Source organism: Astyanax mexicanus, chromosome 11 (assembly GCF_023375975.1).
Source record: "Astyanax mexicanus isolate ESR-SI-001 chromosome 11, AstMex3_surface, whole genome shotgun sequence".
Classification (NCBI taxonomy): domain Eukaryota; kingdom Metazoa; phylum Chordata; class Actinopteri; order Characiformes; family Acestrorhamphidae; genus Astyanax; species Astyanax mexicanus.
The window spans coordinates 29,893,275-29,915,878 of NC_064418.1; the positions used below are offsets into that span (position 1 = coordinate 29,893,275).

The window sequence follows — 22,604 nt, forward strand, 5'->3', positions numbered from 1 at the left end:
AAATAGGCTTGCAAAACGTAGTATTTCTTCCTAAAAAAAATTCATACACTGACTCTACTAATACTGTAATAACTGTATTTTTGTGTAGCTTTTCAACATTTAAAAATATTATTATTATTATTATTATTTTTTTTTTTTTTTTACATATTCAGCTGTACATCGAAAGAGCTTTTTTTTCGGACACATAATTTTGGTTGCCAAATATTTGGTGCATTCCTTGTAACAACATACAGAAGCCAAACAGAGGAGTGACTCTCTGTCTCAACAATTAATCCATTACAAAACTGGCTGAAGAACTGTAAACAGACGTTAATTAAATGTGTTGGGTGGGTGAGCAGTGCTATTGGTGGCTGCTGTTGTTCAGAGGCTTGCGTAATCCTATCATCGTGTTAAAGTGGAGGTCCGTTTTCTCAGAGCCGCCCAGCTCCCGGGCTAAACTGTGGACCCATTCTTGTCCTATGTGCTGTTTCCCTGGTTACGGTCCCTATGTGCGAGCCCTGTGACCCAATCTCGTGTCAGGTGAAATGCATGTGAGCAAACTCCGCCAACACAACACGCCACGCAGGAGGGGCTGAAGGGGCTCGATCCGCCGACACAGAGCTGAGCCGAAGCCACATAAACAGCTGCTTCTGGACGACGCGCTAGCGGTACTGGAGCCGGAGCCGGAGAATGAGTGACAGCCCAGGCATGAATATTCAATCACTGATTCAAAGGAAGCGAAAGGTTGACGTCAATGAGCGAAATCATTGCATCAGTAGGTGAGACAGACAGTCTGTATCAGATCCACATGAGAGTAATTAAGTCCAGCTGGAGCGCTGAAAATGAAAGCATGGAAAAACAGATATACACACAGATATGAGAGAGAGTGAGATATTTAACAAACAGTTCTGAGGAAAAGAGGAGAGGCTGGGAGGATATGCGAGAGTGTACGCGCTTCATTACAAAGCAGTCAGCTCTGCTGTTTTCCCGCGTGGGTGGGTTTGGCCCATGTGGAGATGAGAAGCTGAGTGCTTTCAGAGGGGAGGAGCACACCGCAAGTGGGTGCATATGGTGGGAAAGCTGCTAATAAAACGAACAGCATCATTAGCACTTCATACATACAGAAACAATACAGGTTGTTTTTGGAAATGCTTCCAATTACCATCTGATTCTTCAGCTTGGCCTATTTGATGGTTCACTGATCCTTCAGTAAGCACCAGGCACCAGCTGATATGAACAGCCTGTAGCCAAATTATAGCTAAAATTCTGATGATAAAATCCGTTGATATGATCCTATCAGTTGATAGGATAACAGTGCTTTAGTGACAAAGGTGATTGTCAATTCTCCAACGTTATTCTTCTGAAACACAGTTCTAAAAAGAGACTATGAGCAAGATTTTTTTTTTTTTTTTTGCTCTTTGTCTCCTTTTAAAATTTTGGATTGTACTCCACTTTCATTTTCACACTATAAGACGCGCTTAAAATCCTTTAATTTTCCCAAAAAATCATCAGTAAGCCTTATAATCCAATGCACCTTATGTATGAATTTTGACAGTCAGGCTAAAAGGAGCAGTAAGGCCACTCCGCTGAAGTACAGCGTTATAAATGAGTTTCTGTTTAGTTCTCCAGCACAGAGGCTGGACTAGCATTAGCATTAGCCGCTAAATGCTAGCTCTTTTGTCGTACAGAGGAGAGTATTATCGGTGTGTAGCTTGCTGCTAACCCCTGCTTGCACTGTGGAGCAGTATTAGCATTAGTCGCTTAGCACGCTAAGCACTAGATCTTTTGCTGTTCAGTTGTCAGTATTATCGGTGCTGTTAACCACTGCTACAAGAGCTAGAGCTGTATTAGCATTACCCGCTAACCACGCTAAGCACTAATGCTAATGTTCCAACCTTAGTGCTGGAGAAATTCAGGAATTTAAGCTTACTGTACATAAACAGAAGCGCTTTACTCACCTAAATAAACAGTTTTTTAGGAGATTAACATCCAGCACTCGTTTGACTTCGAAAGAATTACAGATTCATTTATTTAACTTAGCTTTACTTAACTTAGTTAACTACCCCCCAGCCCGCAGTAGCGAGACCTGCTGAATTATGTATGAAAATAGACCAGAAAATAGACGTTGATTGATAGTGCGCCTTATAGTGTGAAAAATACGATAAATATAAATTACCCCCTAGACCTACACATCTGAAACAGACCTGCAAAATAGTGGAAAATGGGATATTTTGTTCTGTGATATATAATGCAATAATAATTTTAAAAATCTCCACAATCTCTAATAAATTAATGTGTATAATGTAAATTCATGTGTATAGTTTAATTTTGCAGATCCTCTGATGTGACTATTTTGTTTGCGTATATTTCAATGGCAATGCAGGAACCAAATATTGTGCAGCCCTAGGCTGAAGTGAACAAAAGATACTGACTAACACAGTAAGTCAGTATTTTACACTGTGTATTTTACACTGTGTATTTTTAACACAGTATTTTACACAAATATTACTCGGGTTACGCAAAGTTATGCTGTTTTTAAAAGCAATAGCAACATTCCTACTACTGCAGGAAAGCCTTTGCAGCTACTGCAATGACTATGGCAACAAAATGAATGTCATTCTTCCTATTAGAAGTCAAAATGACTTGCATAATGTTCTTTTCAAATCACACAATTGCTACTAATTTATTTTTGTGGTTTAGTTTAGTGAGATGAATAAATAAGACACTGGAGTGTGTTCTGTACATGATTCTAGAGTAAAGCTGCAGTGTGGGTGTGTGCAGTGTCACCACATCCTATTTACTGGGAATTTCAGGGCACATATGAACACCCACATTCCAGTATATGGATGACACAGTGCTTGAAATTGACTGGTACAAGAGACCCAGTAACATCTGGTTTTCAAGTGTGAAAAGGGACTTTGGGGTCAAGCAGGGGGAGATTTATGCTGGAATCTCCAGTAGCAAATGGTCCACATTTGGTTCCACAATGTTAGTTAAATATTTTCTGAGCATTACACATAACATTCTTAGAACTTTCAATCTATCAATTTCTCTGGATGTTCTTAAAAACGTGTTTATTTAATATTTTAAATATCGCTGTAACGTCACTTGTGACATAGTTTTAATTTTGGGTTTACGAAAATGTTACTTTAAATGTTTTATGTTACAGTAGTATATGTCTAGCTAAAAACATTATGTGAAAAACATGTTAATAACATTGTGATGCAAACCATTATTAAATCACATGTTTTCAGAACTTTATAATGTTATTATATGTATGTATGTATATGTATATATGTATATATTATTGGTAGTGTGCAAGGGAGTGATTTGTAATCTCATTTTACATGTGTATAATGACAATAAAGGCATTCTATTCTATTCTATTCTATTCTATTCTATAAACCTTATTCCTGAAACAGGAACAGGTTACAGACTAACCTTCCAGGAATCTTTTAGAAACATTGCTAAACATTCTTAGAAAGTTGTGTAATTGTTGGAAATATAGTAAGTTCTAATTATTATAAGGAAAAACACTTGTGTGTGAAAAGTTATGCTACAAAAAAATAAAAACTAAACGTTGCAAATATGTGTGTATAAAGAAATACAGGCTCTTCACTTTTTCCTAAGCATTCCCAGCTGTGTGTGTATGTGAGAGAGAAAGAGAGTAAAAGAAAAAGAGAGAGAGAGAGAGAGGGAGAGAAAAAGGGACAGAGAGTAAAAGAGAGAGAGAGAGAGAAAGGGAGAGAGAGAGAGCGAGAGAGAGAAGGGGAAAGAGAAAGAGGCGGGGTCTCTGGAGGGGTCATCCTGGATACTGGAAACAAATCAATGGCTCAGACATTCTTCAGGACCTTCTGGAATCGGCTTCTTCCTGCTAGTAGCTGATTGGCTTAGGGGCCCGTGTGGAATGTATCCTATGCAAAGCCGGGAGAAGGCCCTGTGCAGCTCTCCAAGCTCAGCTTTACACAAAGTACTGATTGTTCAGCTGGGAAGAAAAGGGGCTGAGCAAGAAAGTAAAACCATAACTCTCTAACTCTCTCCCTCTCCGTTCTGCTCTCTTTTTTCATCGTGTGGATAGGGCTGGGCAATTAATCAGAAATTAATCAAAACTGACATCGGAACAGACGTCTTACGTAGTCAAAATAACTTAAAAAAAAGTTTGTTAATACTTTTTTAATATGTTCTGTTATTGTGTACTTTCCTTGCAGTGTATGTTCACGTACTTTCCCCTTCATAATACACACACTGCTGCACGTGGAGTCACATGACTCCACCCCATTAAGTCCACAACATGCAAGCAACATGGAGGAACTCAAACAATGAGCCAACTGAAGAATTTGTGTAGCTGGTGCCAGAGGAAAACACTTCAGTGAGTCTGTTTAAAATTGATCTGTTTATCAAAATTGATCAATTGAAATTGAAAAACCCTAGTAGTAAATTACCCTATCACATGTAAATGCACACTCAGTAAAGACAGTAGGCATCAGCTGGTGATTTGGTCAAGTGCTGCACGATATTGGACAAAAATGACATTGCAATATTTTTTGACTGTGCAATATAAACTGCGATATTACAAAAACTAAATCAGGATTCCAGATTATCAGATTATCAGAAATCAGTGTGAAAATGCCTCATGATTAGTGCTGTGCGATATGTCGATAAATATCGTGGGGACGATAGAGAAGTGTCTATCGTCCCTATCGTTTCTACAGTAATTTCATCAATTATTTATGCAAATATATAGAGTAGGCTACAATGAAATGTATTGGCGTGGTCACTTTGCATAAACTCAGTTTATATAAGTGATAATAAAGTAATCTGTATAATGTGGTTTTAATGTGGTTTTGTGACATGGCGCTGCTTTACGTTATTCGACGGACACGTGCGGACACGCCGGTTTGCGACATACTTTACGTTATTAAACTCATGAGAGCTGAACAATGGAGACGCATTGTTCTTTTGAAAAAATCGACTACTGCATCTACCTCATCTGTTTTCATTTGATACATATATTGCTGCAATAAAAGGTAGTAGTTCTCATTTGTGAAAGTTTGGTTTAATGTCACTTTGAAATAAAGTTGGAAAAAAGTAAGCAATAATATTATTTTGTGATATTTTTTGAAGAACCACTGAAAACATACTCAAATGTGGTATATCATGATCTATATCGTTATCGTGATATAAAAAAATCCATATCGTGATATATGATTTTTCTCATATCGCCCAGCACTACTCATGATATAAATAATGCATTTGGTGTTTTAGGGCGTTTTCACATCTATAGTTGGTTTCTATGGTCTGAATCAGTTAATGAGTTCTTTACTTGGAGCTCTGTTTGTTTTCAGCCACAAACATGAATGCACTAAAATGCGCACCAATAAACCACGCAGGAGCAAGAAAGTAAATATAGCGAGAATATTCTGTGTTCCAGTGTGTATATCTGTGCAGTGTGAAGTTGCTTTAACACTTAATGCTGAAAATTTGCTGCTGTGCTTTCAAACACAGTGTTTATGTAATGGGATGTGCAGCGCAGTCAAAGGGAGAGGCGTGGATGTAAGCAGTGAACACAGCACAGACTGCGCGTGTAAACAGCATGGAACAGAGACAGTGTTAGTTCATAGCTGTGGTAATAGTATTATCTAGCTTATATATCAGATTAAACTGTGCCTTATCAGCAGTTTAGCTCAAATAAAAGGAGAAATTTGCTAGCTGGGTCGGATTGAGATTGGATCACGTTCTCAAAACAAGCGAACCACTCCAGAGTTCGTTTGGGACCAGACAGAGACCACCTCCACTAGCAGGTCTCGGTCCTGTTGTTTTAATGCGCACTCGAGTGTGATTACTGTTTTCACATGTGCTCATTCGAATCACACTAACATAAAGCTGGGCGATTAATCGATTTTATAGAATAATTCGAATTTACACTTAAGGACGATGTGTTTTTATGAAAATCGGCTTTATCAGAGTTTTAATTTCCACCACCGACGCTCCCCAGTGGGCTCCCGTAGTTCAGAGTGAGCGTAGCCCCTTCCTCCCGGGCTAACCCCACGCCCCCCCTCCTTCTCCTGTTCGCTCTTACCTAACGGTACAAACGAACCAGAGTCTGTTTTAACCAGACCAAATAGTGCTGGTATGAAAACGCCCTTAAAGATTATAGTAAAATAAGTATATATTTTTTTAGATATCTGCCTCTGGTAGGTGTGTCCTACCAATGAACCACCATCTGCCACACATCTTAACATGTAAACTAATAATAAAAAACTGATAGAATGTTTTTCAGAATCGATATAGTGTTGGAAAAACAAAATATATTGATATGTTCTTATACCTCCAACTAAAAACAAATAGTGTGTATTGATATTATATATCTACTGTTTCATTGTTTTAAAGAGTTTGCATATCTCCTGATATGATCTGATAGGATCTTCATTCTGCACTGCACAGTCTGTTGTTCTGTTCCTTATTGGCTATTCCTTTCAGCACTTTTGCCACTTTACCTCCCCTTTTTTCTTACTCCTTTCCTTCCTGTTCCCTTTCTTTCCGTTTCTTTCTCTCTCACTCTCTCTTCTGGCCTTGGGAAGGGCCATGAAATCTCCAGTCAGAGTGTGTAATACCCAGGAGGAGGGGTTTGTGTACGAGGCAGCTGGGTGTTCTCTCAGAACTTTGTATTTACTACAGCCAAAATGTAATGGCTCTTTTACACTGAGAGAGAAAACAAACCTCAAAATGAAAGAGTAATGTTAAGAAGAGCTGTATACCACATCATGACAGACTGCTTTAATAAGAGCAGGGGTAGAGTGTAGCTTAGAGGATCGTGTTAGATAAACAGCCTCCAGCACATGGTACTAAATCCTGTAGTCATGACAGCGTTAAGTGTTAACAGCCCTGGAGTTAACCCTTCCTCGTGTTTCTGCTCAGCCTCGGTTTTACGTGAGAAACAAAGCCATTATTTGCCTCTTAACTACTAAACTCTATTTCAGAAACTTCTTTAAACACTTCAGCTTCCGGTCCTTTTCTTGTTATCGCACCTTTTTAAAGTCTTGTGAGATTTTTAGACCCTAACTACCTTTCTTCCCTGCTTTTTCCAGGTCTTCTGATTTTGTTTCTCATTTTATTCAATATTCTCTCACCACCCATTATTACTGGTTATGTTTTTAAAATGAAAAAAAAAAACATAAAATTATTTTTTGCTCTGGTTTTGGCCTAAGGTATTTTCTACGAAGAAAAACACAGATGAAAAAAGACTAAAACAAACTCACACACTAGTTTCTCTGCATCTGAATGTAAAAGTTTTTTTTTTTTAATTTACAAACCCAACACCAAAACGATGGCAACGATTTTAAAACCTCATTAGACCCACAATTTATTCAGAGTTAATTCATTAAACATATTAACACAAAATAATTAACACAAACAGCTCAAAAAAATAAAGAGACCACTTAAAAATGATGAGTTTCTTTGATTTTACCAAATTAAAAACCTCTGGAATATAATCAAGAGGAAGATGGATGATCACAAGCCATCAAATCAAGCTGAACTGCTTGAATTGTTGCACCAGGAGTGGCATAAAGTTCTTAAAAAGCAGTGTGTAAGACTGGTGGAGGAGAACATGCCAAGATGCATAAAAACTGTAAATAAAAAACATTTTTTCCCACAAAATATTGATTTCTGAACTTTTAAAACTTTATGAATATGAACTTGTTTTCTTTGCATTATTTGATGTCTGAAAGCTCTGCATCTTTTTTGTTATTTCAGCCATTTCTCATTTTCTGCAAATAAATGCTCTAAATGACAATATTTTTTAGGGGAATTTGGGAGAAATGTTGTCCGTAGTTTATAGAATAAAACAACAATGTTCATTTTACTCAAACATATACCTATAAATAGCAAAATCAGATCAGAGAAACTGATTCAGAAACTGAACTGTGGGTCAGATGTGCAATCAGATGTTCAAATCATTGTATTCTGTTTTTATACATGTTTAATTTATATTTTTCATTGCATCCTAACATTTTCGGATTTGAGGTTTTATAATACGATTACAGAAGATCTGACCAGGGCAAGAGGCCATTCTCTCCATATACAGAGACATTACAGTGTGCGTGTTCCTGTCCTCCTGTCGTTGTTGTTTGGTTCAAGATCAAGTTATCTGGAGCCATGCTGTGCGCCTGCTGTCTGTGTGTCTCCGCTAACTTGTTTATCTCAGCCAGGCCCATCCCTCAGACACTATCCTGGCAAATCACCAACAAGTTGGATGAGATTCTCCAAAACAGCCGAGCCCCGGAGCCCTGGAGATACTCTGAGGTCAGGGTCTTACTCTGGGGTGTGACAGCGCTGAAAGGAAGGACATGAAGTTCCACAGCAAATCACAACTTACCTTCCTGGTGACTGCAGGGTCCAGATAACTCTTCAACTTCTGGATGTATGTGTGAGGAGGGTTCTTAACTTGGAATCGTTCCTAAGAGAGGAAGACAGTATTACTATGTGTACACGCAGAAACTGTGTTGGTTTAATTTTTCAGTTTGGTTTAACCAGCAGATAAGAAATACTTCTCTTTTATCTTAATCATTTTTCTGTTACAGAAAAACAAGTATAGGTAAAGGCTTCTCTAATACAGAGTATACAGTCATGTTCAATAGAAAAATAAATAAAGAACAACATTATGAATATATACTTTCTGCAGAACATGTCACAGGTATTTTTTCAAAACCTCATTCGTTTTTGTTATTTAAAATTGAGATTAAACCCGGAGTATCAAATATGGTCATAGCGATACCTACAAAATAATGCAATTTCAATCGTCTGTGGTTCCTGTCTGGCAAAAACTTTGCATCTCCAAAAGGGCAATACTTAATATTTTACATTACATTTTGAAACAATGTTAAAGACGACAACTGTGGTGTGAACACTAGGGGTGGGAATCACAGGGTATCTCACAATACGATATTCTCACAATACATTTCTCACAATAAGAATGATATTGAATATATATTCTATATGATGCTTCTCTGCTTCTGTGTGAATAAATAAGCAAACACCAGGAATAATGGATTTATTGGTGTCAGTTTTAAAAAATGTATTATCCAATATAACCAATATGAAACAACGTACACTGAAGTGCATAGTTTAGCTTGCTCATGTTCCTATTAATATTCGAGTGTTGCAAAACAGCCGCCATAAACTGTCTAAGAACAGTTTCGTTGGTAGAAATATATAATATTGGTATTTGAATCCACGTATTGATAACAAATCACAAATGAAATCGATACAATATATCGCTGTAATGCAATATTTGGACCCAATCCTAGTGAACATTGGCAAGGTTTTTGAGTGACAGCAACAATATAGGGTGAATTAACTAGGACAATTATTGCAACTTTTTTTTTATTTTATTTCTAATTTTCTCCCATTTTTCTCCCTAATTTAGATAGTATCAGCTGTATGTCTCCCATCACTAGTGATGCCTCAATACAAGGAGGGTGAAGACTAGCACATTGGAGACTAGGCATTGATGCAGCATTGCCGAGTAGCATCACAGCGCTCAGAGGAAAGCGTGACGACTCGGTTCTGATAGAAGCCTTGTGCTGAGTGACATCACCCTTTGGAGTGATGTGGGGAGAGAGCGCCATCTACCCACCCAGAGAGAGCAAGGCCGATTGTGCTCTCTCAGGGCTCTGGCAGCTGATGGCAAGCTGCATGACCTGGATTCAAACCAGTGGTTGCCCGATCAAAGTGCCAGCACTTCGGACTGCTGGACTACTCAGCGTGCTCTAAATAGAAAGCAAATGATCCATTTCTATAATAATGAAGTTGATTTTGTGGTTTCACAGCTAGGGCTCAGCACAAAAAAAACATCTGTTTTCCTTTAAAGCAAGAAATTAGACCTTATATGGAAGACGTGTCCTATTTTATCTTATATAACAGTCATCCTCAATTTACTAACACAATTGCTCTTGCTTCTTAACTTCTATATATGGGACTATAAAGAAAAAAATCAATATAAAATTACCGTTGTTACTATAAGGAGCACTGGATTATAAGGTACATTATCACTGAACATCTATTTTTTGGTCTCTTTTTATACATAAGGTGCACTGGATTATAAGGCACATTTTATGCGACACCACTATTTAGTAACTACTAGCAGGAACAAGGGTGTCGCCATGTTTTCAAAATTCAGCAGGTCTGGCCGCTGGGTGACGAGACCTGAAAAGCTAAACTGAGCTAAGTAAACAAAACTGTAAAAAAAAAAAAAAACAAGGCAAACAATTCAAAAGAGCACTGGATGTTCATCTACACATATTTCTCTCCTGGGTGAGTAAAGCGCTTCTGTTTATTTACAGTCTGCTTAGATTTACAGACTTCCACTAAAGCTGGAGCAATAGAATTAGCATTAGCATTAGTGGCTAATCGCTAGCTACACTTAGGAACCCTGAGTGTTCTGGTAAGCCAGGACAATATTAGCTAGCGGTTTGTCCCATGTAGCTTGTTTTAACACTGTAAATGTTACAGTCCGATATACTCGCATCTGAACAGCAAAAGAGCTAGCACTGTAGTTAGTAGCTAATGCTAATTCTGCTCCAGCCGTGCTATCCGGGGTTAGCAGCAAATGCTAATACTGCTGGAGAACTAAACTCTGTTATAACGCTGTAATTCAGCTCTTTACAACCTTTTTGTAAGGGAAAATTAAATGATTTTAGGTGAGCTTATAGTGCGAAAAATACAGTTAAAGTTTAGTTTACTCTAACATCTAACCTAATACCTCATCATTCATCATAAACAGTAAAAACACACCAATGAATATGCTCTAAGATAAGTGTGGCTTCTTCCTTTATTCACTAAAACAGTGTAGCGCACAGCTGGCGTGAGATCTTCACAGTTACAGTCAGGCTGTATTAAAGGCAGCTGCTGCTGACACACACACACAAACCCCATACTGAAGAGCAGAGCCTGATAAAAGCATTATGAAGTGGAGCTGAAAGAGTGGAGGACTGGCACATTTCATAGTGGGTGAGAGGGCCTGAAGTATTCATACTGGAGTGAATGAGACTTAACTGGAGCTTTCTTAAGAGAACCTGAAAAAGTACACTCATCAAATATTAGACTCATCTCCCTTTTCTTTACAGCAGTGTTTATACAGCAGTGCTGCAGCCTTTATAGAGCTAAACACAGATTTGCTTACTCTCTCTTAATGACATCCTCATGGATACACTAATACACTACACAGCATGTCCAAATGTTTGTTTAATTGTAAAGAATGTCTAATTTTTTGCATGCATTTCTGTCAAGGACACAGCTTGTGTAGTCTGTGTAGAGAATTACTGCCAATAAAATAAGACTCTCTAGAGCATAAAATAAATAAGGTAATTCAAAATAATGTAATACAACAAACAAACCAAACAAAACCAAACTGAATAATCACAGCATGTGACAATTAAATAAAAATACAGTTAAAAGTAATGTTTTTACCATGATATGCTTTTGTTTATTTTTAGGAATTATGATGATACTGTTACAATATAATATGCCCCTATTTAAGAGATCTATAGAAAAGCAGTCACCTACGCACCACACAACTTTATTTAGGGTGCGTCTTTGCTATTGCAACGATGGGAAAAGTATGCCTTATGCAGCTCAAAATGCACGAAAGGCGTGCACTATTTCTCTTAACTAATCATGGGTGTGTTTTGTTTGTGATGTGCAATAAACCAATCAGTAAATCTCTTGCCATTCTCTCTATGAGCCAGATGCGCTCTGACTTTAGCGGATTGGTATTTTACCAGTGCAGCGCTTCTGTGCTTCTCAGTAGAGGAAACTGTGGGTAATTTATGGAAACAGCAAAGTTATTGTATATTGTATTCTGTTTGTTGTTGATGTTAAAGTTGTGTTTGTGCACTGCTGCATGATCTTGTGTGTTTAGCAAGCGGGGGTTGAGTGCACACGGTGCATCTGCTTTGCCAAGATAGCAATGAACGTCTGATGGTTGACTGTTATTTAGAATAATTTCAGTCACTGACAAACCTGTGTTGTTCTTTATAAAGATAGAAAGACGACAGAAATGTACCTAAACACACTTTGATTCCAGACCACCGCGCCTATCAGTGTAGATATAATTCCTAAACTCTGTTACTATTTTAACAATGCAGGTGCAAGGCCTGAAAATAGACTGTTGGCGGGGTGTAAGATAGCAATGAGCGTAGTGGCGTGCATTTAGTTTAGCTTAGTATCACATGAGTAAAAAATGGTTGTAATCTGAAAACTCCTGCTGTGGTTTGCATCACAGGGAAACTTTCTAATGTGTGGATCTATTGAAAAGATCTTAAATTACTGGTAATAAAATACATATTTGCATTCACTTACAATAAACATTCTGGGCATTTTATTTTTAATCTTTTCATTTTTGAGCCACGAGTTTCTGTTTCAACAGCTGTGATAGAGCAGTTCCTCATTAGCAAGCTCACTGATTTGTGTTTGAGGCAATATGGGTTTTCTCTGCTCAGCAGCACGCAAGGTCAAACCAGATTTATGCTCTCTAATACTGCTCTCTCACACCATGCTACACACACACACACACACACACGCACGACTACCCTGACCAAATGGAGCAGTAGATTTTAGGTCAGGTCTGCATGCATACTGTTTATTTCTGTACATTTCTGTAAGGGAAATTGGTTTAGGTTTAAATCACACTCTGATCTCTAAGAATATTTAAACTAAACCCTTCCAATGCAGGGCTGTAGAGTGCAAACATAGTTCTCTAAGGTGCGACCAAAAAAAAAAAAAAGTCTACGCAATGCTGAGGGTGTTTTTACATCACCTTTGTTTGATCTGGTTAAAACAGACTCTGGTTGGCTTGCACTCTTGGTGTGGTTTGTTTGAGCAGGTGTAAAAACAGTAATCGCACTAGCTAAATTTGGGAGAAAGCAAAATCCTGTAAAAAAAAAATGAAAATTTGGGTGGACCCAACTTTTGTGTTAGGTGTTTAGTTAGGTGCACTTGGCAATCAGTGAAAAAAGTGAAGTCTAGAACCATGCAATGTACTCAACAGCAAAAGAAGCTCATTGATATACTGAACAAAATCAAGTTAACAATCAATGGTCCTGTCTATTTAAAGGGGATCACTGTTTTTTATATCAAATTTCAACGACAGAAAGACATACTGTAAATTTCACAGAGGCTCAAACATTCCACTACACTGTGTTCATGGAACTGGTTTCCAGCTGCCTGAGCAAGCGTTTTACCATCAATTCTGACTCAACAGCCATTTTATCCTGTTATAAGAATTTCAGTCCTAATATATAGATAAAATTAGTGCTGGACGATATGGCCAAAATTCATATCACGATATATTCCTTAATTTCGGTCGATACGATATAATTTCGATATCGATATAAATACTTAGAAGGCCACAGAAAACTGCGAAGAATCCCTGCAATGGAAATATGTACCTACTACTGTCTGAAAATTTAATTTAAGTCTTTGAAACCTCCTTTCACGAAAACATTATAATACTTAAGAAATAAAAAATAGTCAAGATAAATCAATGCTCAATTTTATTTGCATATAGCAAAATAAAAACATGACATCCCTGTCAAACATAAGCCTATATAACTATTACCAATAAAAATAACTTTAAATTAGGACAGAAGCAGAGCTTCTTATTCTTTTGTAAACAAATTTAACAGATTAACAGGATAAAGAATAAAAGAAGCCTTTATATACATAAAAGCAACAAGATTTTCCCATCAAATAAACAAACCTATAGGCTTTATCAACTATAAATAACTTAGTTACAATATAAGCTACAAAAGTGCTTCAGCCAAAATACAACTCTTTATAAACATAAAAGGAACATGATATCCCCGTCAAATAAACAAACCTAAAGGATTCATAAACTTTAAATAACTTAAATAACTTACAACATACGCTATAAAAGTGATTCAGCCAGTATGAGGAAAATATTGTATGTAGTGGAACTGATTGAGGTGGTGGAACAGATTAGATGTTTTAACGTTACCGCTGCTAACCTGCTCCACTCTCCGGCACAATTTGCAGCAAACTGAAGTTTAGCAGACCTTCGAGAGTTGATTAGACCTCCCTCCTTCAATTGATCACTTGTGGAAGCGGCAGGGGCATTCATTTTGCATCAAAAATGTCCCGTGCTGGGAGCCAAGAGGACCCGCGGCTGACCGAGAGGACCCGCGACTGACCGCTGACCGAGCGGACCCGTGGGTGGACCGAGCGGACCCGTGGGCGGACCTGAGGCTAGGCTAGGCTAGGCTCGGCTTGGTTCCGCTCCGTTCCACTCCAGCGCGGAGCATTTCAGATGCGAACCGAGTCTACCTTAGCCATGGATCCGCTCGTCCCGGATCCGTTTGGCTCCAGCGCGAGGCATTTTAGATGCGTAGCGGACCCGAGCCTAGCCTAGCCTAGCCAAATCTAGTCTAGCCTAGCCTATCTGGCTACGTGCCTAAGTGATTACATCATCACGCACAGAGATAGTCCAGCTACGGAGGCTGATTGTGTTCAGCTGTGCGGCGAGCTGACGCCAGTAAAACGCCTGTCCGTGACAGATTCTGTAAATAATACATATCGATATACCACAAAAATGATATCACCGTTATTGAAACATTTCTTATCGCGATAAATACCGATATCGAATTATTGTCCAGGCCTAGATAAAATATTCTCTTGCTCAGTTCAGCCTTGGAAAAGATATCACACATAGCAACAGATAACAGTAGAAAAAGGTTCAGAACACAATAACAGAAAAAAGGACAGTCGTTAGTAACAATCTGAGCCAAAAACCCCTGCTAGCGCTGGTCAATGGATTGCTCCATTATTAGCATTAGCTGTACATTGTCGGCTTGATGATTTAAAAACAATGCTCATCATAAACTAAATATTAAGGCTGGATGCTTGCAGGAACTTACAATAGAGACAATACAATATATACAGCTCTGGAGAAAAATAAGAGACCCCTTAAAAATGATGTGTCTCTTTGATTTTACCAAATTGAAAACCTCTGGAATATAATCAAGAGGAAGATGGATGAACACAAGCCATCAAACCAAGCAGAATTGTTTAAATTAATGCACCAGAAGTGGCATAAAGTTATCCAAAAGCAGTGTGTAAGACTGGTGGAGGAGAACATGCAATTAAATGCTCTAAATGACAATATGTTTATTTGAATTTGGGAGAATTGGTGTCTGTAGTTTATAGAATAAAACAACAATGTTATTTTTACTCAAACATATACATATAAATAGCCAAATCAGAGAAATTGATTCAGAAACTGAAGTGATCTCTTAATTTTTTACAGAGCTGTATATATCACAATACAGGGGTTGTATTGTGATTAAGAGCATATAAATAGTCTATATATATGTTTTTTTTACATGAAAGACACCATCCAATACATCAAATCTAGGCAAACGAAAACCCTAAATTTTTATATACGAAATTAGAACATTGAGATCTGAAGATCAAAGATGAAAGTACTGACACACTGAACTACTACCAAAGAGATCTGTGATAATACAGCACAATTGAGAAACTTGAGAAACAGTCTTCTGGTGGATCTGTTGGTCTGTCATCTGCTTGTCATCTGTAATTGGTAGATTTGTGTGTCAATTATCTGCCTCTCATCTGTGACTGGAGGATTTCTGTGTCTGTCATCTGCCTCTTGTCTGTAATTGGTGAATTCATATGTCTGTCATCTGTCTCTCATTTGTAAGTGGTAGATTCATGTGTCTCTCTATGTTGTGTGAAACTGACCAAAGGAAATCACTACTGTATATACTGTAACTGTGGAATGACTTTTAATGCAGCCTTCCACTTAAATTTTGCTATTGGTGAGATAAAAAACTCAACTTTTTCGACTTGTGAGCATCTTGTAATAGTATAAAATCTGTCAAAACCAGAGAGCATAAACTAAACACAAAATTAACCACCATCATACTCTTTGCATGTAAACTATTTATTTCTATTTTCAAGTGTCTTCCCATTTATCAAAAAATGAACGTTGAAAATGAACATGAAAATAAAAATTAATGTTCTAAATTCTTAACTGTGGCATTTGAACATTTTTAAAATCTTAAAATTAGGGGTGGGCGATATGGCTCTAAAAAAATATCACGATATTTCATGGTATTTTCACGATAACGATACTTTTGGCGATATGACAAAACAGTGAATTAGAAAAATTATTTATATGATATGGCTAACTGAGATATTTAAAAAAAGATTTTATCAGATTTTTAACAGAAGTCAATGATCCAGAATGTCATGATAATAATAATGTACTCCAAATATCTCCATATATCCAGGATTAGAGTAAAAATAAATGATACTGGACAGATATATATATAATCTGTCTCTAGTAGATCTATAATAGGTAATAAGAACAGTATGAATTTTTCTTTTGTCAAAAAAACAGCACAAAAGTAGAACCCTGATGTGATATTAGGTTATTAGGGGAGGGTGATATGGCACCATATTTCAGGGTATAATATCGTTCACGATATTTAACATTTTTGGCAATATTATCATGTATGATACGATATGGCACACCCCTAATATGGTCTTCACATATGAAGTCTAAATGATCTGAATACGATTATTCCATTTACTATTCCAGTTTTGTAATATTTCATAATAATTTCATGATCATTCAATCCATTAATTAATTAATACAAATAGATAAAAAGCATCTGCCTATTTTGTTTCTCTCTCTGCCTACACCAGAAGTTTTTATCTGTCCTAATCAACATTCAACCAAACCACAGAGTGTTTTATATCAAGGCTTTATATAAAATTCTCTTTATGTATGAATTCACTGCAAAACTGTGTAGTTCTTTGTTTAGCTACAGCTTAGTGATATGCTTTCAATATCTCAGAAATCAAAACAGGAAAATATGTGTGGTTATGACACCAAGGCAACCAGCCAAGGTCAAACAGTGGATTATTAGAGTAGGAGTGGGAATTATGGAGGCAGCTGAACTGGTGGATAAGAATACTTACATAAACCTAAAATAACTAAAGACAGGGTTTTTGACTGTTTTAACTATGGTGTACACATTCTGACCCATCAGAATTTCAGTTGTGTGTATGTGAGGATGTGTTGCGGAAAGAATAATTAAAGCACTTCTGCTGACAGGTGGGTCGGGCCGGGCTCGGGTATAACCTGCATCGGATCGGGCTGTGTGTGGAAAGCATGCATTACTTCACGGTAGTGTCACACCTTCCAATGCTTCTACTGACTTTTCCACCTTCACAAACTCCAACTCCCAGAATGCACCTCTCAATCCTGTGTCTCAGCCAGCCAATCAGCACCTGATTGTTAGATCTGCTTCACCTGTGTTCTGAGTAATTACTGGGGGTTTTCTATGTATAAATACAAGTCTGTTTGTCCGGTTTCTCGCGAAGTATTGCCCCTGTTATTCAGCTGCATACCGAGCGTTATTTCTTTGATTATCTATTTCCGTGTATGACCTATTTTTTGGCTTTTGTCTCTGATTTTGTCTTGCCCTTTTGGTTAGTTATTTTGGCTGTTTTGTTCTGGTTTAGACCCTTATTTCCTGTTTATTGTTTATCCCTTTTGGACTGTGATTTGGCTCTGATGTTTTGGTCTGTGTTGTTTGTGTTTTGTACTGTTGTTAGTACTCAGTTTAAGCTTGTTGGTTTGGCTCTGTTTATTAAAACCTCTCCTGATTTTTACTGCAAGCGTCTCACTCCTGTCTGTGGCGACACAGGTAGAGCTTAGACCGGGCATAAACAATCCATTAATCCATTAACATTGCAACACTGAGGAAGCATAGACCTCTTATTTAAGAACAGCTTCACACAGTGCTGCACATAATGACAAGTGAAGGAGCTCACGTGTGCATGAGCCCAAGGGCTGTGTATATTCTAACATTCTAACTTGTGCAACTTAAAACAAATTAGTTTGATTTGCTCATTTGCTATATTGTGATTATGCCACCACATCTATACATAAAATAAAAATAGCATTTAAAAAACAGATGCCTACATCACCATTTTTTAAACCCCACCCAACCCGGCCCGAGGAAACTGATGGGAAATCATGGCCCGACCCGGCCTGAGTTCAGATTTTTCGACCAAAGGAACATAAATACTGTAAATTTCAGTCATAAATAAAGGAAATAAACCTTTTACTGATGAAAGATGACTGTCTGTATGTTACTGCCGTAAGCATTAAAGGTGAAACGGCAATCCGAATAAGACGCTGGTGAAATATCAAAATCAAGTTCAGCTTCTGGTCTGTTTTTTTATTCCCCATATTTATGTTTTTTGGTATTATATATTAAAACAAAAAATTTAATATATATTTTTTTTAATTTTCAGATTTTGATTCTTAGTTGAACAAATGACACACAGATATAAACTAAACCCAAAATACTAACAAAAATATAATCTAACAAATTTCAAAAGATAAAAACGGAAAACTTAACTCAACAGTAGAAAAATAATAAAGTAATATTAAGAAAATAAACTGCATCTGGGCAAGGAAACCAAACAAAGCGCTGCTCTCCATAGCAGAGTGCTGCTACACAGTAAAAATCACAGTGTAAACATGTTTTTCTAACAACTCTCAGTAATAAACAATCCACAGAGTTGGTTTTATTACTCAGAGTTAAAATTCTCTAATTCTAAGAGGCTCCGCCTCTTGACTGCTGTTTGTGTGTGTGTGTGGTGTAGCTTAGTTGTGGTGGTTCCCCTGATGGAGCGTTATTCACCCACTTGTTGTTGTTGGGTTGGATGGTGGATAAGGGTCTCCATCCAAGAGTTAAACTCTTACAGAGTTCATTTGACACTGTCAATTTTGCTGTGTACTGTTGCTTAAAATGCAACTCATATTCTGGTGCATGTATAAAAATAGACCAGAAAAAAAAGTCAATGAATAGTGCGCCTTATAATATGCTAATTAACAGAACGCACTTGCAATCCTCATGTACGGACGAGCCATGCAGTAGGATGCAAATGCAGGGTGTTTTCAGATACAATAATCACGCTTAATAAGACACAGTAGTGGCAATATCTCGCAGCTTTCGAGTGTTCAAGTCCCAATATTTATAGTCCAGGTGATTGAGGAATTTACCACAGGTGTGAGAAGGGCGGAGTCATCCTCACAATTCTGGGGAGGCTGATCTTTAAGGCACAGTCCGTGGTGCAGGTGTGACAACCTCAATTTTTACGATGCGCTTCACTACATTTTTAATCGCGATGCATTGTGCCAAAATGTATCGTTACACCCCTATTTCACCCCTAGCATCATAACTGCATTTTTTAGTATCTCTGTAGTGTCTCTCCTCCACCACATGCATTGTTTTCTAGTAGAACAAACAGGTCAAATGCAGGTTCACTGCTCACCTGGTCACAGATGAGCTCCCACTTCTTCTCGTTGTCGTACTGCCGCAGTAGCCTGGCTTTGTCTGGAGGCAAGTTCATAGAATTCTGTAGAGACAGAAGAAGATAATCAGCAAAAAAAAAAAAAAAGACAGCACAGCCAGACAGACTAGAGAATATGACAAAGGAAATATGTGCAGCAGTTCAGCAACTCTGAGCGATGTGAATGGGTTTAGCTTAATTTATGACAGACATCCCACCACTTTAGTAAGGTCACAGAGCCACACTGGCTAATAAAAGCCAGTTCTAATGGGGGTTCTAATGAGGCCCAGGTTAAAGAGGAACTACAGCGCTGTAGAGATGTGGGGTGAAGTAATGAGTTGCTGTGATTCATTTAGCAGATGAAGAGTATTGAGTCACACTCTTCTGATCTCCTACTAATAAACCACACACACACACTGACACACCCACACAAACACACAAAAATCTATCAGCACATTTTAATTCAGTACTCTTCTCCACACAGCTTTGTGTGTGTTTGTGTGTTTGTGCATGAAAGAGTACAATACATGTAATTATGTTTGGTTAAGCACATGATTTGAATACTAGGGATGCACTTATATGCAATTTTTTTGTAAACATTCCCTCTGATTGAGTGCATTTAGCTACTTTTGTGTCAACTAGGCTGCACCAGTTGTTGACACAGATGTGCAAATGCACACACAGCTTGCCTTGGCTCTGCAGACAAGTACTGCAAATAAAATGCTGGAGCCTCCAGAATAGATGAGAGCAATTAATGCATGGACTCCACCAGACATCTGAAGGTGTCCTGTGGTATCTGGCACCAAACATTAGCATAAAGGATTCCTTAAAATCCTTTAATCAAAAGCATAGTTAAGCATAAATGTGAATATTTTTACAGTACGCATTTTTACAAGCACAAACATCCCCACTCCCTAAAATCCACCAACATACAGACCGGCAACAGCACACTGTACATGTTTGAGACTTTTACACAATTAAAACATGTAATAATATAATCTCTGTACTAGGCCTGGACAATAATTCGATATCGGTATTTATCGCGATAAGAAATGTTTCAATAACGGTGATATCAGTTTTGTGGTATATCGATATGTATTAGAATCACGGACAGGCGTTTTTTACTGGCGTCAGCTCGCCCCAGAGCTCAACACATTCAGCCCCCGTAGCTGGGCTACGTCAGTGCGTGATGACGTAACCACACAGGCACGTAGCCAAATAGGCTAGGCTAGGCAAGGCTAGGTTAAAATGGCTAGGCTAGGGTCCGCTTCGCTACGCAGCACATATGTCTCGCGCTGGAGCCAAACGGAGCCGGGACGAGTGGATCCAAGGCTAAGGTAGACTCGATTCGGTCGGCCCCGGATCCTCGAGGACGGCCGCGGGTCCGCTCGCGGGTCAGCTCGCTCGGCCGCGGGTCCTCGAGGCCGGCCGCGGTCCCGCTCGCTCGGCCGCGGGTCCTCGAGAGCGGCCGCGGGTCCGCTCCCTTGCCGCTTTGCTGCAAATTGTGCCGGAGAGTGCAGCCGACCAGCAGCGGTAATGTTAATACATCTAAACTGTTCCACCACTTCAAGCAACTCCACTACATACAATATTTTTCTTATACTGACTGAAGCACTTTTATAGCTTATGTTGTAACTAAGTTATTCATAGTTGATAAAGCCTGTAGGTTTGTTTATTTGACGGGAAAATCTTGTTGTTTTTATGTATCTAAAGGCTTATTGTATTCTATATCCTAGTTGAAACACTTGTTTTAATCTGTTAAATTTGTTCACAAAGAATAAAAAGCTCTGCCTCTGTTGTAATTTAAAGTTATTTTTATTGGTAATAGTTATATAGGCTTATGTTTGACAGGGATGTCATGTTATTATTTTGCTATATGCAAATAATATTGAGCATTCATTTATTTTGACTACTTTTATTTCTAAAGTATTACAGTTTTTGTGAAAGGAGGTTTCAATGTCTTAAATTAAATTTTCAGACAGTAGTACGTACAGATTTCCATTAGATAGATAGATAGATAGATAGATAGATAGATAGATAGATAGATAGATAGATAGATAGATAGATGTGCATATAATGAGGGTATCTGATGCCAGCAATACAAAAAGTGCAAATACACAGTTATATAATAATTTAAATTCACAGTGCTGCAGGGATTGCAGGGCTTCTTAGCAGTTTTCTGAGGCCTTCAAAGTATTTATATCAATATCGAAATTATATCGTATCGACCGAAATTTAAGGAATATATCGTGATATAAATTTTGGCCATATCGTCCAGCACTACTCTGTACAGATCATTAAAGAGAGTACCTTATTTACTCTAATTTAAGATTTACTATCTCTTTAATCCACTGAGGGTAAATAGAAAAGCTAAATTTCTAAATTGCTAAATTTCCTTCGGGATCAATAAAGTATCTGTCTGTCTGTCTGTCTGTCTATCTATCTAGAAGATTCATCCTAAACACTATTAGTCACCTCGTTAATAAAGTGCACAAGGCCAATATATTGCATTTGTAATCAATTATTTGGGGATCAAATAATGCAGCATGGTGCAAAAAGTTTAATCAAATTAATTTAATGAAATATTAGGGATGCGCAATGATATCGGAATTAAATTGGTATCGGCTAATAATTGCTTCCTTTTCTTTTAAGAATCATCGGCATCAGACAATTCAGTCAATAATTCAAACCGATATTTGATGATGTATTTATTGTATGCTGGAAAAGTACCAAGTAATGCTGGCCGTGCTATTCAAATTTTTTTTATTGATAATTTTTTCAAATTAATTTTTATTAGTTTTAAAGTTTAAAGTCTCTCTGTAAGTCAGGCTGTAAGGAACAGTAAAGCTACTCCAGTGAAGTGCAGCGTTATACAGGAGTTTCAGTTTAGTTCTCAAGCAGTATTAGCATTAGCCGCTAACCGCGCAGAGGTGAGTATTTTGAGTAAGTTTATTGATAGTGCTCCTTTTAATCCAGTGCGCCTTATAGTGTGAAAAATACAGTATATCAAAATCATATACACGTATAATATCGGACATTGCCATTGGCCAAGAATTCTGACATCGGTGCATCCCTGTGCATTAGATACAATTTTATTAATTAAATGAAATAAAAATGGGGAGCGCAGAGTGGTCCAGCAGTCTAAAGCGCTGCCACTATGGGCGGGAGGTCGCAGGTTCGAACCCTCGCTCATACAGCTTTGCCATCAAGCTGCC

At 37.9% G+C, this 22,604-nt stretch overlaps 1 protein-coding gene across 8 annotated transcripts in view; it reads right to left on the reverse strand.

The window, feature by feature from the left end:
• fmnl2a (formin-like 2a) overlaps positions 1 to 22,604 on the reverse strand; it is a 106,846-nt gene that overhangs the window by 45,789 nt on the left and 38,453 nt on the right. For all 8 annotated transcript variants that reach the window (XM_049485012.1, XM_049485011.1, XM_007253490.4 and 5 more), the window contains exons 2-3: positions 19,372 to 19,455; positions 8,357 to 8,437 (exon numbers count right to left, since the gene is read on the reverse strand). In XM_049485012.1, coding sequence (XP_049340969.1) covers positions 8,357 to 8,437; positions 19,372 to 19,455 — 165 coding nt within the window. The remainder of the gene's footprint in view (positions 1 to 8,356; positions 8,438 to 19,371; positions 19,456 to 22,604) is intronic.